The 15,938-nt window shown below is 36.9% G+C and overlaps 1 protein-coding gene across 1 annotated transcript in view; it reads left to right on the top strand.

Moving 5' to 3' along the window:
• Nucleotides 1–15,938, top strand: part of Cap-H2 (Chromosome associated protein H2) — an 85,020-nt gene that overhangs the window by 36,452 nt on the left and 32,630 nt on the right. Inside the window, exons 6-7 of the mRNA XM_089107924.1 lie at nt 5,594–5,875; nt 13,925–14,096. Of these exons, the coding sequence (XP_088964050.1) occupies nt 5,594–5,875; nt 13,925–14,096 (454 nt within the window). The remainder of the gene's footprint in view (nt 1–5,593; nt 5,876–13,924; nt 14,097–15,938) is intronic.

Below are 15,938 nucleotides of genomic sequence, written 5' to 3'. Positions count from 1 at the left end.
GTATTTAAACCTGTCGAGGAACTAAAGGCTTAAGGTGCGATACAAAATACCTTGCAATCGGAATTTTCTGAGTTCAAAGAGCTCTCAGCGTTGTGTTTGCCCTCAGCGTATGCCCCTTCGAGACAAAAAAGGTCAGGGGCCAAATTAAAAATATTTTTTTAATTTGATATCCTTGATACTTTAAGACTGACGGTATTTTTAGTTGCTTGGTAATAAAAAAAAGACAAACATTGGGTGAGGCTTGTTCGTTTTGGGTTTTAATGCTTCTTTTTTACTTTCAGTTGAAAAATCTAGATATTTATTATTTAATAAGAAAGAAGATCGACAAGACTTAAAGGTTCATTGCTTCAATATGCAAAGTTTCTTAACCCTTAGCCTATCCGTCGACGTGGTTTACTAAGCTGGGGTTTTCTGAAGACCCTTGATTTTGTTTGTTATTTATCAACTATTTCTTCTGTAAAGTTGTTCCTAATACGTTATTTGAGTGTCTGGAGATACGTTTCAATTAAAAAAGTGCCGTGGGCAATTTTTTCCCGCTTATTTCTGTGTAATTTTTGTACATTTTAAAGACTTATCATTGATATGTTGTCTATGTTTATAGATAATGTTATATGTTTGTAAGTCTAATATGTTTCAAACGTCGATTCAGCGCCTTATGCGCCAGCAATGGCTCAGGAGGATTTTTTTCCTTTTTTTTATTTTTGTTAATCTGAATAAATTATTTTTCTAATGTATTGTATAAACACTCATTTGATCATAATAATATACTACAATATGTAACATAATATAACAGCAGAGTGTAACAGCAAAGTGTGTACCTTGTAACAGCAAAGTGGATACAGCCGCATCAAGAGAAATTCAGGACTGAGGTTCAATACCAGCTGTTGCATGGAAGGATATACAGTACATAAAAAGGTTTAATAAATTTTTTTTCTTTTTACACAATAGACAGTAAAAGCATATATAAGTATAAATTCACGAATTTTTAGTATATTTTTTTTATACGTGTGTGTATTTACCATTTGGCAGCTTCAAGGGGCCTTCCCCAGGCTACTCAGTGTATCCCCAGGTGGCGATAGGGGATAGCCTTACAGATATGTAGGGTACCTCCATAGGAGGCACGGACCAAGGGGGACCTTGTCCCTTAGGGTCCATGATAGAAACTGGAGCACCCTCGCCCGGGGCCATAAACACAGGCTGAAGAAGAAGATGGCCTCTCAAATGTACACTCAATAGGGCTCACCGGTGTGTCCACATGTCCCATGAGTTACAAACCTTCTCCCAGTAATGGGTTAAATTGCATGGTAATGCAGCACACCATCGCGGGAGGATCCCCTATAGGATGACAACTGCGGCAGGGCGTAAGATCCAGATCTATGGACAACGGCCTCTTCAAAGGGCTGCCTCGACCCTTTCGGGATACCTGTAAGACGTGGACCTTGCGGTCAACTCTATTCCCACCTGAGGTGTGTCGCCCCTCGAGTAAATTATAGCCTAGTAAGCGACACAGCATTGCCACGGGATTCTGATTAATGGACAATTCTTCTGGGCTTGGTATGTTTTGACGGTGTTTTCGGGCTGAAAAACCTCTTCATAGCTAATTTATATACTATGGGCTGCCTCCCCGTAGTAGCGTAATATTTGTAGGCATGAATATATAATGAGTCGGAGGTAATAGGCTTGAGATTGTCTGTGCAGGATTTCGATTCTTGTTGATAGAAGAGCATCGCCAAGTGCTGAAAACCATGTTGTGACCAAGATGGGGCCAGGATTGCACAAAGCCTCCATTCATACTGGAGCTCCCAGGGACTTCTTGATGTCCGGTTCTAAGCCGGCTTAAGCACTTTGGCGTAGACTTGAGAAGATATGTGACCCCTGTCCTGCACTGGTATCCGGGATCATTGCTTTTCCCGAGGCCAAAATAATTTCAATTATTTAAAGAACATGAAAATTGGAACTTGGAATGTTACGACGTTAAAAAATGACTATCTTATCGACATTTTGGCTGACGAATTCAGACGATTCGAACGGGATTTATTAGGAGTTTCAGAAACTCATATCCCAGGGGTAGAAATCATGAAACTAGGTAATATAGAATTTGTTTACCCAGACAGGAAGGATGGGGTACCTAGACAAGGAGTAGGGCTCTTGATGAATAAGGAAGCGGCTAAGTCTTGTTTAGGCTGGGAAGGTATAAATAATAGAATACTGATTGCTCATTTTATGACTAGAAGTTTAGGGTATCAGTTATAGTAGTATATGCCCCTGTGGAACCGACTGACGGAGATACTAGTGACTCAGATGAATTTTAGTTACAGATAAAAGAACAAATAGAAAGGGTCACAAGTAGAAATAGAGTGTTTTTACGAGGGGATTTTGACACCCAAGTCGTAAGAAATAGGGATAGATGGCGTCCTAGCCTAGATAAATTTGGTGTAGGAAAAGAAAACAGTAATGGATACAGACTTCTGCAATTTTATTGGTATAACAATCTAGTTATAACCAATACGGTGTTCGGTCATAAAATGACTCATAATTTAACATGGTATTCACGTGATGGTAAGAGAGCAAACCTTATTGATTATGTTACAGTAAATCGAAGACTGGCAGGATCAATAACAGATACTAGGGTATATAGGAGGGCTGTTATTGATGTTAAAACTAAAGATCACTAGATAGTAAAAAGTTAGAATAGTAGTGTCTAGAGTTAATTTAAAGCTGAAATTTCGGACGGGTAACAGCCTTCCGAGAAGTTATGATGTTGGTAGACTCCAGGATGAGAATTTGAGAGAAACTTCCAGGAACAGTTGAACACTAAACTTGAGAGTTTAAAATTTGACAATGTGGAAGATGGTTGGAACAATTTTAGAAAAATAATTTCTGAAATTGCTGAAGGTGTCTTAGGGAAGCAAGCTAGGACTGCAGCTAAATTAGTGAAAAAGCTTTATGTTTAATAGAAAGGAGAAGGGACCTGTGCAAGAATTATCTGCGTGATAGATCATATGAAAACCAAATGGAATGTAAAGAAAGCAGAGAAAGCGTTAGAATGTGAACTAAGGTGGTTTGAAGAGGAGGCCACGGATAAAATTGCTGAGGATCTCGAAGATGCAGTTAGATAGCACAATAGTAAAATATTGTGCTGGCATGTTAATAAATTGAGAGGGAATAGTCAATCTAGACTTGGCCCAGTTAAATATAGGAACGGGCCATAGTTAGTGATAAGGAAAGGGTTAAAGAGAGATGTGCAGAACATTTTGAGAATTTGGATATATAGGAAAATGAAAATGTTTCTGATACTTTGGATGTGAAAGAAGATTTATTTTGTGACGAAGAATTAGCGACAGTACTAAAAGGATTAAAAATTAATAAGGCCCCATGTGCTGTTAGTGTGGTAAATGAGTTTCTTAAATATGGTAGCTCTGAGGTTAGAAATAAGTTACTGAAGATTATGTATATGACTTTTGAAAAAGGGGATGTACCTAACGATTTTAGGAAAACCTTAATTAAGCCACTTTATAAGAAAGGTGATAAGAGTGAGTGTGTTAATTATCGAGGCATTAGTCTGGTCTGTGTAGGTAGCAAATTACTTTGTAATATACTTTTTAGACTGAGTGATACTGTAGACGGGTTTCTAATAGAAGAATAGTGCAATTTAAGAAAAGGTAGAGTATGTATCGACCAAATTTTTACTCTTAGGTTAATAATTAAGAAGTGCCTGAGTTGTCAAACACCTTTGGTCCTCAGTTTTATAGACTATGAGCAAGCCTTCGATTCTGTTGATAGAAGAGCTTTAGCTCTTTCTGCCATTTTTGCCGGTGAACTTCTTTTGCTGTGATAGGTGACTCAATGCACTCCAAAATCTCTTCATCTGTCATGGTTAGCGGGACTCCCTTTATAATCCCTCGGCTTAATCTCTGCTTAACAAATCGAGTAACTTTCATTCCAGCGACAATGTTCATTTGCTGAACGATTGTTTACTGATTCTTAATCCACAAGCTATCCAGTCATTTTATATCTTACTCTTTTTACTTCGAATTAAAATTTGCTATATTTCAATAGTTGTTTCATACATTTCACTATTTCACAATCATCAGGCAGATGTTTATCTTGCTCACTTACTGTAGCATCAGTCATTGAAGATAGCAGTTCACTCTGAGGTATCTCAATGGCTTGAATTTTCTAAGGTGCTTTCTGAGATGGAAGTGACTGGTTATGGTGTGCATTTCGCATCTTATCTTGTTTTGGGACATTTTTGCTATTTGGAGAAATATATCTCCTTTTACGTTCTAGGCTTGGGTTTGAGTCCCAATATTGACATTTGCAAGTCGTCTTGAATCAACCGTCCTACTACATGTGGGACGCCAGGTCTCATCTCTTCATCACTCTGCGATGGTAATGGGGGGGGGGCTACCTCCTTCCTTACTTAATACAGAGTACCTATTTGCTAAAGGAATAGGCTGTATCCCAGGCACATTATTTTTCGGTGGATAAAAACCACATCCCACTAATTGAACTGGTACTCTTTGCACCTGCTGAACAATTTGTTGATGACCATAAAATGCATTTGGGTTGTATGGACCCTGCTGCCAGCTTACTGGCACATCTTTGGACCATGGCACTATCATGTGGTTCTGACTTGCTTTATTATTAGCTCATTAAAACTATGGGATCATCTGCAAAAATGATTGTCCTCGACTTGTACCACTTGTACCTGCACCATGATCCCTTGGGGGTCAGGTCAAATGTTCTTGTTTTCCTACTCCCAAAGTCAATTTTCAGAATTTCACCTTCAAAACTTATCAATTACTCTCTAGTCACCCACCTCACGAAAACATTGAAAACTTCAAGCAAAAGATTTTGTATCCTACCGTTAATCTTTTCTTCTCCCGATTCTTCACAGAAAAAAAACTAAGATAAGTTGTTTTTCTTTAAATAATAGTGCCAAAAACTTCGTGCGAATAATTTTGCGATTTTCTCGGATAAGTTTACTGTATTGACGAATTTATGCAAGGCAACTGATGCGTGGGAGGGGACGTAGGTCTATGCTATTCTTCCTGTCTTTTAACAATAGTGCAGCTTTATTGATGAATTGTCATCAACTGACCATGGTTCAAACCGCAATTCGGACTATTCCTAGTTGACCCCTCCTTTCTTCATCATTATCACAAGCTACTAAACTTAATTTTCAAATTTTAATGAAATTCAAAAATATAACTTCTCTAGTGAAAGTTTTGTGTTAGTGATATTACCAGCCTTAATCCTTTTTCTATGATTTACAAATGGGCAATATTAGTTAGGAATCGATTTATTTCTGAATTATAATACGCACGCTTTGTGTGATTTTTTTGGTAAAGAGCCATTGAAGCCAGTTTTATTACCATATAATTATAACTCAAAAGTAAGTCAACTACCCAAAATGACGGCTCTGTAATAAACTGACTTATGTCAACTATACTTACGTGCTTGGTTTGATTTCGCTATGACACTGCTTATTACCAAATGGTACTTGTCTCTTTTTTTGTTTGGGGAAGGGAGGTGGAGCATGTATAAATATGTTGGATACAAACTGCAATATGTACATTTTACATTTCAGAGTCAATCGACCATTTGATTCATCAACTGGATTTGTTGGGTATAACTTTAATGGGGATGACGAAGATATAGACATACCAGAAGTAAACCCACTGATTCTTCCAACTCAAGGTTTCACCCAGGAAAGTGCTTCCTTTCACTTGCCAGTTGAAGAAGATGGATTGCCGAATTTGCTAGAGTCATTAAATTCATTCTGCGACTTACCTGATCCACCAGACTTAGGGAGTGATAGGGAAGATGGTTGTTTAACCCCTGTACAGGAGATCAGGACTTTGCAACCAAGGTAAGTTGCTTGATTTTTTTTAGTTTAATATTCTAAAGAAAAATAGGTAGTTTACCAAGTGGGAGAACGATGCAAATTGGTTTTTTTTAAGTATGTTGTCGTGCGAAACGTAGAGGATGCTTCTTAATTTGCTCTACTTATTGTTTCGTTTTTTTTTGCCTTGGAGATGTCAAAGGTCCTTTTCCTGTCTATTCCTGAATAAGACTGAGGGAGGGAAACTGTGCTGTTTATGAGTTAATTGGCCTGTTCATCTGTAGAAAAGCCGTTTTTTTTATATTTGGATTTATATATAAAATTGAAAATAAAGGAATTCCAAAGCCAAGGAACTTCTTTACGTTAAAAAATAATGCCGGATGGTATTGGTCTTAGAAGCTTATTTTGGCCCTGAGATCGTACTTTCTTTTAACCCTTTTTTTTTTCAGTAAACCCGAAACTATACTCCAGAAGTCACAGTTTTGGCATTTGTTATCCTCCAGTTTAATGGATATTAGGCATAGGTCTTCAGAAGGCATGGGGGTTGTCAACCCTACTGATGTTAATTTTTGCTGGTTTAGAGTTTGACTCGTTTATTTATTGTAATTTCTGTTTGTTTTTAATTTCGTTTATTTATTGGTGGTGATTTGTGCTAGTTTTCCGCTTGGAAGGTTATTTGACTTTGTTTCTGCTCATTTTGGTTTAATGGAGCTCTACTTTTTTTTGAAAAACTTGTTTTATGGAAAAAGTTTTTTTTTAATTAAACTCTGTTCGTTTTTATTGACAGAGTCTTTCTCGTGGATAAAAACTATTTTATGTCCCTGCGTTTTTTTTTTCTGTAAGAATCCATAGTTTGCTTGCTATTTATATGTTGGAGAAACTTTTTTTTTAAAATTTTCTTGTTTAGTTTAGTTTCATACCTCCTCTAGTTGACTTGAAGAATAAAACGTAATACCATCCACATAAAATTCTATATATGCTCTTTGACAACCTGGGTACACTTACACTCTTTTGATTTCGATTGTATAAGCAGGAGTAGTAATATTAGTAGCCCTGAAAGTTTCTGCTTATTACCCCCCGTGGTTCTCGAGATATTGCTGAGGTTTCTTATTGACAACCATACACACAGTGCCTTTGGGTTAATTTTAAAGCATAATGAGCAAATTGCATATCTGTGGGGGATTGATATAACCAATATCCCTAGAGACATAGTTCCTGGACCGTTGTACTGTGCTGAACAAAATGACCGTCTCATAATTTTGATTGGGTGTGTTTGGAAAGTAAATGGGCTTGGGAGCAGGGCCTGCGTGCCCTCCAATCACTTTGACTCTTAAAAAGGGCACTAGAACTTTTAATTTCCAATTGTATTAGCTCCTTTAAAAGTTTTAATGATATTCCTAGCTATTATATCCCTGCCTATGATACTGCTTATATGCCGTTCATTAATTTTTCGTTTAATTTAAACTCCCACTAAACGTTCCTTGAAAGTTTCACCTTAATATCCTTAGCGTCATTAGTTACATTAACTTTAGCAGTACTAGCATTAAATGTATACAAATAATGCCAAAGCTTCACCTTAATACCCTTAGTTTGCGTAGCAGCAACAGTTTAGTAGCAGTAATGGTATTAGTAGCAGAATGCGCATACCTCCTTTGGTTTCTTCAAAATCCCCTTCAGCGCACGCTGAAAGTTTCAATTTAATACGATCAACCTTTCCTAAAGCATTGCTGATACGTCCTCTTGACAACCTGCGTGGGGATAGTGCGTTCAGATTTAGTTCAATACCGTTTCAATCGTCTCTTGTAATCAATATTTCCTTTTTTTCAATATTCAATATACAGCCCTTTTCCTGAGGGCTGGGGGGGGGGTGACATCCGGAAAGGCATATATTATGGGACCTTTCAACAATGCTGAAGAAAATAGATGTCTCAACATTTTGACTGGATGTTTGTTTTTGGAAATGATGGGCTTAGGTGGGGAGTGTTGCCCTCAACTAACTCTTAAAGTGGACGCAATAAATTCTAATTTCCAATCAAAATAGCACCATCCGAAGTTTATGCAACCACCCATTCCATAAAAGCCTTATATTCCCCCTGGGCATAACTTACAACCCTTGCCATAGGACTCTGGTGGGTTCTGTCAACCCTGGATGAATGTCCTTTGGACTATTTTGAAAAAAATGGCTATTTGATAATTTCGATCAGAGGCGTTTGGGGAAAAGAGGGTGTTGGGGGGGGGATCTAGTTACCCTCCATCACTTTCGACTCTATACTATGTCTCTATATGTCTTTTTTCCATGTTCAGCATGCAGATGGAAGAACTCCTGTTTCACACTTCAAACTTTTCTAATGTCAAAAAACCCAACTCCAAACATTACTTTTATTGGTTAGTTAAAAAAAAGGAAGAAAAATATGCTTGAAAGTAGAACACATAAGATTATACTCCGTAAACAAATGGCACTCTTGGCGTGCATAATTCTGATTTTGCCGTATGACTAGGGCTTTAGTGACATTAGCTTTTAAATTGATTTTCTTGGTCTTGACAACTGTGAATTAGTGGGGTAACAAAGGCCAAGAAGTGTTATAATTGGTAATTATTTTACAATTTATGACTTCTGAAAAACATCTGTCTATATGTACATATCCACCATTTAGATGTACAAAGGATATTATGCAGCGTTGTCATAGCTATATTTAGAATAGTTGGTGATGAATATGGACTTTTAAAGTGCCAAGTGTGATATACCAAAAATATAAAATAATTTAAAGAGCCTTAAAAACATGAATAAAATTATTTCTATGACAAGTGAATTCCAGGAATGCATTGGAGGTGTTAGAGAACCTCCTCTGCATTCGAAAAAAATTCGTGTGAAGAAACTTCTCTGATTTCACTTTTTACATCCTCTTGCTGAGGATTGGAATGCCCCCTGAGAACTGTTTGCATTCAAATGTAGGTCTATATTAAACCTTGGAAAAACACGAGTGAAGTTGAATCTCCACAAAGTCTGTTCGTTTTGCTGTATATTCAAAGGTTCTGTAAGGTTCAAGTGTTACCAAATGTCCAGCTTATTGGATCAGCATTTTTATTTCGTCAATAGAAACCAAAGCAGTAAAAAAATTCGAAATGTGATGACAATATATTTGTTATTGTAAATGTCTGAGATTGATGAATGTCGAAATTCACCGGCAAATGTCTGAAGTACCCTTTTTTTCTCTGTGGATTTAGTCAACGCTGCCAGTTAACTTCATCAGTTTTATGCAAGGTTCGATGGTGACAGGTTAGGTTAGATTAGGTTGGGCTAGGTTAGGTTTTTAACCCATTTCTGATAATTATAAACTAATTTAACCTAACTTTAACTTTTGCCATCAAAGCTTGCATAAAACTGAAAAACGACATTCGCAAAGCTAATTGAATTCGCAAGCAGAGAAAAAGGAGTTTTGGACGTTCACCGGTGAATGTCGACATTAACCAGATTTCGGAAATTCACAGTAAGATATTCATTGAAAGAATCTGTTCTGTGTCTGTTTCCAAACATGCAAGGTTACTCAAGTTTAAAGTTGCCCGTCAATAATCATTAGCAGTATGAATTTCTCAAGCTAATATAAAATTGTTGAAATACCGACTAACAAACAGACGATCTTACTGAATATTAAATAAAAAAAACAAGTTTTTTTAACTGAAAGTAAGGAGCAACATTAAAAGTTAAAATTAACAGAAATTATTCCGTATATGAAAGGGGCTGCCCCCTCCTCAACCCCTTGCTCTTTACGCTAAAGTTTGACTCTGTCTTACAACTTTATTTTTTAAAACAATAAAAAATTTTAGCGTAAAGAGCGAGGCGTTGAGGAGGGGGCAGCCCCTTTCATATACGGAATAATTTCTGTTCGTTTTAAGTTTTAGTGTCGCTCCTTACTTTCAGTTAAAAAAACTTCTTTTTTATATTTAATTTCTGATCGTTTTTTTGTTAATGCAGCTTTTATTTTGGCTCACCGTCATTGAATAAGTAAAACCAAATTTGCATATTAATTTTACTTTTCTTGTGCTAAATGCCTTTCCAATAAAGCAAAACCAATACTATACAGAAATACCAATACAGGAATTTTTCCGTATATGAAAGGGGCTGTCCCCTCCTCAACGCCTCGCTCTTTACGGTAAATTTTTTTATTGTTTAAAAAAATAGAGTTGTGAGAAAGTCAAACGTTAACGTAAAGAGCGAGGCGTTGAGGAGGGGACTGCCCCTTTCATATACGAAATAATTTCAGTTCGTCTTATGTTTTAACGTCGTTCCTTACTTTCAGTTAAAAAAAACTTGTTTTTTTTTATATTTAATTTTTGAACGTTTTTGAATTAATACAGGTTTTGATTTTGGCTCACTGTACATGAATAATTACAACAAAATTTTCATATTAATTTTACTTTTATTTGGTTAAATGGCTTTCTCGAAACTTGTTTAATTTTATTTACGAACGTTTTTATTAGCAATAAATATACGTAACTTACGAATTAACTTACGTAACGAACTTCTATATTTATATTCTTCATACGTCTATTAGGGAGTTTGCCCCCTAGTCAATACCTTGCTCTATAAGCTAAATTTCGAATTTTGTTCCAATTCTTTAAAAATGACCCTTAATCACAAAGGCCGTTAATTAGAATAAATAGCTCTTATGAAAGTACTAAAACATCTTTGGCTTAAAGAGCGAGGTATTGACTAAGGGGTGAACCCAACCATATACGTAACATTTTCTTTTCGTTTTAAGTTGTGATGTTGCTCCTTACTTTCAGTTGAAAAACTTTTTTTTTTAATTTCTGGTCTTTTTTTAAAGAATGCTGGGAAATCTGGCGCCCCCTTCATAGCAATGTCCCTTCCCCCATGAAACTTCCTTCATGGAAAGATCTTCCCAAATAACCCCCAACCCACCCCCCTCCCCCACTACCAGAAAAAATACCCCCCTGAAAACGTCTTTATACTTCCCAATAACCAATACCATATGTTAACATTGGATAAAGTTCATAACTTTCAGCCCTCCCCCCGGGGACATCGGGGAATTAAGTCATCCTAAAACACATAGTTATCATATTTTCGACCATGCTGAACAAAATGGCTATCTCAAAATTTTGATCAGGTGACTTTGGGAAAAAAATGTGGGTTGGAGGGGGCCTAGTTGCCCTCCATTTTTTGGTCACTTAAAAAGGGCACTACAACTTTTAATTTCTGTTCTAATGAGCCCACCCACGATATTCTAAGACCACTGGGTCAATACGATTACCCCTGGGGAAAAAACAAACAAACAAATAAACACGCATCCGTGATCTTTCTTCTGGCAAAAAAGGCAAAATTCCACATTTTTGTAGATAAGAGCTTGAAACCTCTACAGTTGTGTTCTCTGATACGCTGAATATGATGGTGTGAATTTCATTAAGGTTATATAACTTTTAAGGGGTCTTTCCCCCTTTTTTCGAAAATCAGCCAAATTTTCTCAGGCGCGTAACTTTTGATGGGTATGACTAAACTCGATGAAACTTATATATTTGAAGTCAGCATTAAAATCTGATTCTTTCGATGTATCTGTTGGTATCAAAATCCCGTTTTCTAGAGTTTCGGTTACCATTGAGCCGGGTCGCTCCTTACTTACAGTTCGTTACCACGAACTGTTTGATTATGCCGGTAATATTAATGTGTGTGAAGCCGACGCTGGAGATTCCTAACCCTGTATTTAATTTTTTTTTTTCATTTAATCAGAGATGGATATTGCATACTTGTTAATTTGTTCGTTTTCTTTGTCTCCCTCCAGGAATTAAAGGTCAGGAAATGTTTGAACAGTTCTTTAATCGTTATTCTTAAAATACAGGATTCGTTTTTAATGGCGCTATTGACGACACTGCTCTGCATATGGTCCCAGTTGGATTATAGGTTTAAGTGCATATTACGGTTCGAAAAGTTTAAACGTATTTCATAAACTTTTACCGTTTGTTAGATCTGAAATTTCTTGTGGTCTATGAGGCATCAAATATATTAGTTCAAACATTTTCTTTAATTATTTTTAAATTATCCCTCCTCCCGCACATTTTGATTCGTATCCACCTGTCTGGCTTTGGCTCATGCTTTTCTAAAGAATATTAGGGTCTACACGCTAGTGTCAACAGAGTGATGAATGTCCAATTTTTATTTATTCATTTAGGTTAATTAAAGCATATAGACAATAGTTTTATAATCCTTAACAAATAATTTTAAAATTGTACTGTTGCAAATGGATCTTTAGTCGGACACTTGCATTTTTTAGTCACTCTAACGGCATCAAAACATTGCTTTCCCTTCGTTGGTCGTTGGTATCACCGTATGGATATCGCTGTTGCCATTGCAGTGTCTGCAGTTGCTCATTACAAAGTTCGTGTATGTGGTTTTAAAAGAAAACTCCTCTGGGTATCCACAATATTGCGGCAAATTCTCCATTGCATCTGTAAACTGTTGCACAGTTGGTAACCCACAGCTTAGCAGCTTTTCTTTTAGTTTACAACGCATGATCTATTGTTGTTGTGAATTTTTTGCCAAGGACATGCTAGCCGAGTTTGCAACAGCATCTGCTCTTTCAAAAAGAATACTAATTCTGACTCGGAATGTTGTTCATGTTGTCTGTAATTTGTATTTAAGACATTCGCCGGTTTATTCAGATCAGCCTCCTTTTTACCATATTCTTGGATTTCTGGACTAATATCTTTCGATATCGTCTTTGTTGAGCACTATTGGACGCGTTTGTAGCATATTTTTCCATGCTAAATTCAACAAGCTTCCTTAAATATGTTACTGTGACCAGGCTTCATTGGCCGACAAACCTACAAACCTTGATCAGTAATAATGGAAGTGTGATAAATGTCATCAGTCCAGTGTCTATTCATTATTGTGTTCACAAGTATCTTGCGTTAGATGCTTTGGTAACTTTCACCTCTTCGATAATAGTCCATAACTCTATTTGGTGCTGTCGTATGTAATCCTACATCATTGAGATAGCATGCCTTAACTTCTCTGCTTTTGCTTTTCAATAACTATCTTGTGTCCAGTATATTTGCTTTCGTTGCTGTTGTAGTACTGTTTCTTACAATAGATACTTCAGTTGCCCTACTTCGAGGCTTTTCTTAGTTTCATTCCGTTTAGCATCATTTAAGTCAAACCCCATTCATTTCGATCCCATGCAACTCATCTCCGTTCAACTTAACCCCCATTTCAACTCTTCATTCAACCGTATTCCACAGCACACCCATTTAATTCATTACCATGCTACTCAATTCAACTTTAAGTCCACCCTCGTACAAATCAAAGCTATTGGAATCAATCTCATACAACTAACTTTTGATAAAAACAATTCACTTGAGCAGTTGTTTTCGGAAATCTATGGGTGACCTTTGAACCAGTTTTAAAAGCTTAAAAATCGCTTCTAATTTTGCTCACAGTTTTTAGCTTGTATTGCAGAACCCCGAAACAGAAGGTTTCATCTGACGCTTGAATAACATAATAGGTTTTAGGCTATTATTTCTTAATGTATGGTTTGTTATCGTGTATGTAAGAGAGCAGGTCTTCTTGCTTACTTTTCATGGCATTAAAGACATAAAATATAATAAATATAAAAATTAAATACTTTAGGAAAACATCGGATATTGTTTTGGAATCAGGATTTCCGGAAGTATTTCTCAAAAATGTAAGGGATACGAAAATTTTGCGTAGGTAATGGAACAGATAATATGAACTTCTACCGATGTTTACAGTTACTTGATTTCTAAGAATCTAAGCTTCGAAGCTTTGAACCTAGTTTCAATTTGAAACTGCTGCCTGCCTGCTTGCATAAAAGAAGCTCTCCGCTCGAAATCAGAAAAATAGCTCAAAGAAGCGAAAGCTTAATGTTATCACTTCAGATTTTCCTAAATATTGTCTTATTTAGTAATACAACTGAGTTTTTTATTTGCCTGACTGAGAGTATTTCTTCAGATCTCTTTTTCGAATATTAAGTATATCTTAAGTAGTAACCGGCTCTTTCTTAAATGGGCAAAGTGTATGAACTGATATGGCATTTTATTTTGAAGGGATCCTAATGCTGCTGACAATGCCAAGAAGGAGAAGAAACTAGCTCATACCCCTCCAAAACCAAAATTTGATAGTTGGAGTCGGATTGACTTGTATACTGTGAAGCTGGAGGACAAACCTGCCAAAAGTGGTAAAACCACTTTACTGCCAGATGGGTTAAGAGGAAATAATGTGAGAACACCTATCTATTTTTTATTTTTTGTAATTTTATAGGGGGGTGGGGTGGGGGGGCCTTCCTTTTGTATCAATTCCTAATATAGAAATGTATAACATCGTTCGATAATGTGAAAAAATGTACGAATGTTAGCTTGCTATATCATTGAACACAAAAACATCCTTTCAGTTGTTCCTGGGTGGGGGGTTGGGGGCAGGATCCCGTAACAGGTTGAGACTCTGAGACATTTGATCAATGGTGAGAATATTCAAAACTTTGTGAGGAATCTTGTTTTATGTTACTTTGCTGTCAACATTGGTGCATATGTGAACTAATTATCGTTGTAACCTTGAAAAGAGTGTATAACAGCTCATAGCTGCGAAAAAACAAGTATTATTGGACAAATTGTCTAGTAGAAAAAATTTGGCAGTTGAGACCTACTTATGATTGATATTTATTTTCTTGTTCCAGCTTAATGATATCATGTAGTCAGAAAAACAAGAAAAATGATATCTTGTAGCCTGGATATTTTAAAAGCAATTTGTAGCCGCTTGAAAACGTCACCAGTTTAAAAAGAAGCTCTTTATTGTAATTGTCAAAGTCGAATTTCTTTAACTGGAGATCCGAAGTCCCCTATCATAGGCAGCGCGCTATCGATGCCTAAGTAAAGAACGATGTGGGCACAATGTGTTTATTTTTTTTTTCTTCAGTCAGGCGCTTCGTATCGAAGGAGTTGTCGTAGAAACTTCGAAAAGAGCTCATTTGATTCGAAATTGGAGTGGCTAGTACCCTTTTTAATAGTCGAATTTGATTGGAGGGCAACTATCCCCCCCCTCCCGCGCCCATCTTTCCCCCAAACACATCCATTAAAAATTTTGAGATAGCCAATTTGTTCAACGTAGTTGATTTCCAGATAGAAAATATGTTTTGAGGAGGACACTGCCCCTCAGGGCAAGAGTTTTAAGTTATGCAATGAGGGCATATAAGAACAATGCTGGCACAATGTACTATCTATTTTTTTTCCTTTAGAGTTGGGCACTTCATATGGAAGGGGTCGTCGTAGAAACTTCAAAAGGGGCTCATTCGATTGGAAATTGAGAGTTCTAGTGCCTTTTTTTTATATTCGAAAGAGATTGGAGGGAAATTAGCCCCCCCCCCTCCCACGACCATCATTCCCCCAAACACATCCAATCAAAATTTTGAGATGGCCATATTTTTTAGCGTAGTTGATTTCCAGATAGAAATTATATTTTTCAGGAGGACACTCCCCTCACAACCCTTAGAGCAAGGGTTGTAAGCTATGCCCTGGGGGCATATAAGGTTTTTATAGAAGGCTTTGTCGTAGAAACTTCAAAAAAGACTCATTCGATTGGAAATTAAAGGGCTAGTGCCCTTTTTAATTTAATACGATCAACCTTTCCTAAAGCATTGCTGATACATCCTCTTGACAACCTGCGTGGGGATAGTGCGTTCAGATTTAGTTCCTTTAGTTCCTGTGTTTTTTTTTCCTTTAGAGTAGGGCACTTCATATGGAAGGGGTCGTCGAAGAAACTTCAAAAGGGGCTCATTCGATTGGAAATTGAGAGTTCTAGTGCCCTTTATAATAGTCGAAAGTCATTGGAGGGAAACTACCACCCCCCTCCCACACCTATCATTCCCCCAAACACATCCAATCAAAATTGTGAGATAGCCATTTTGTTCAGCGTAGTTCATGTCCAGATAGAAAATATGTTTTTGAGGAGGACACTCCCCCACAACCCTCAGGGCAAGGATTTTAAGTTATGTCCTGGGGCCATATAAGGTTTTTATAGAAGGCGTTGTCGTAGAAACTTCAAAACAGGCTCAATCGATTGGAAATT

Source organism: Artemia sp. Qi Xiang Cuo, chromosome 1 (genome assembly GCF_049724085.1).
Source record: "Artemia sp. Qi Xiang Cuo chromosome 1, ASM4972408v1, whole genome shotgun sequence".
Taxonomy (NCBI): Eukaryota; Metazoa; Arthropoda; class Branchiopoda; order Anostraca; family Artemiidae; genus Artemia; species Artemia sp. Qi Xiang Cuo.
The sequence above is the reverse complement of the archived record's forward strand: the minus strand, read 5'-3'. Positions and strand labels throughout refer to the sequence as shown.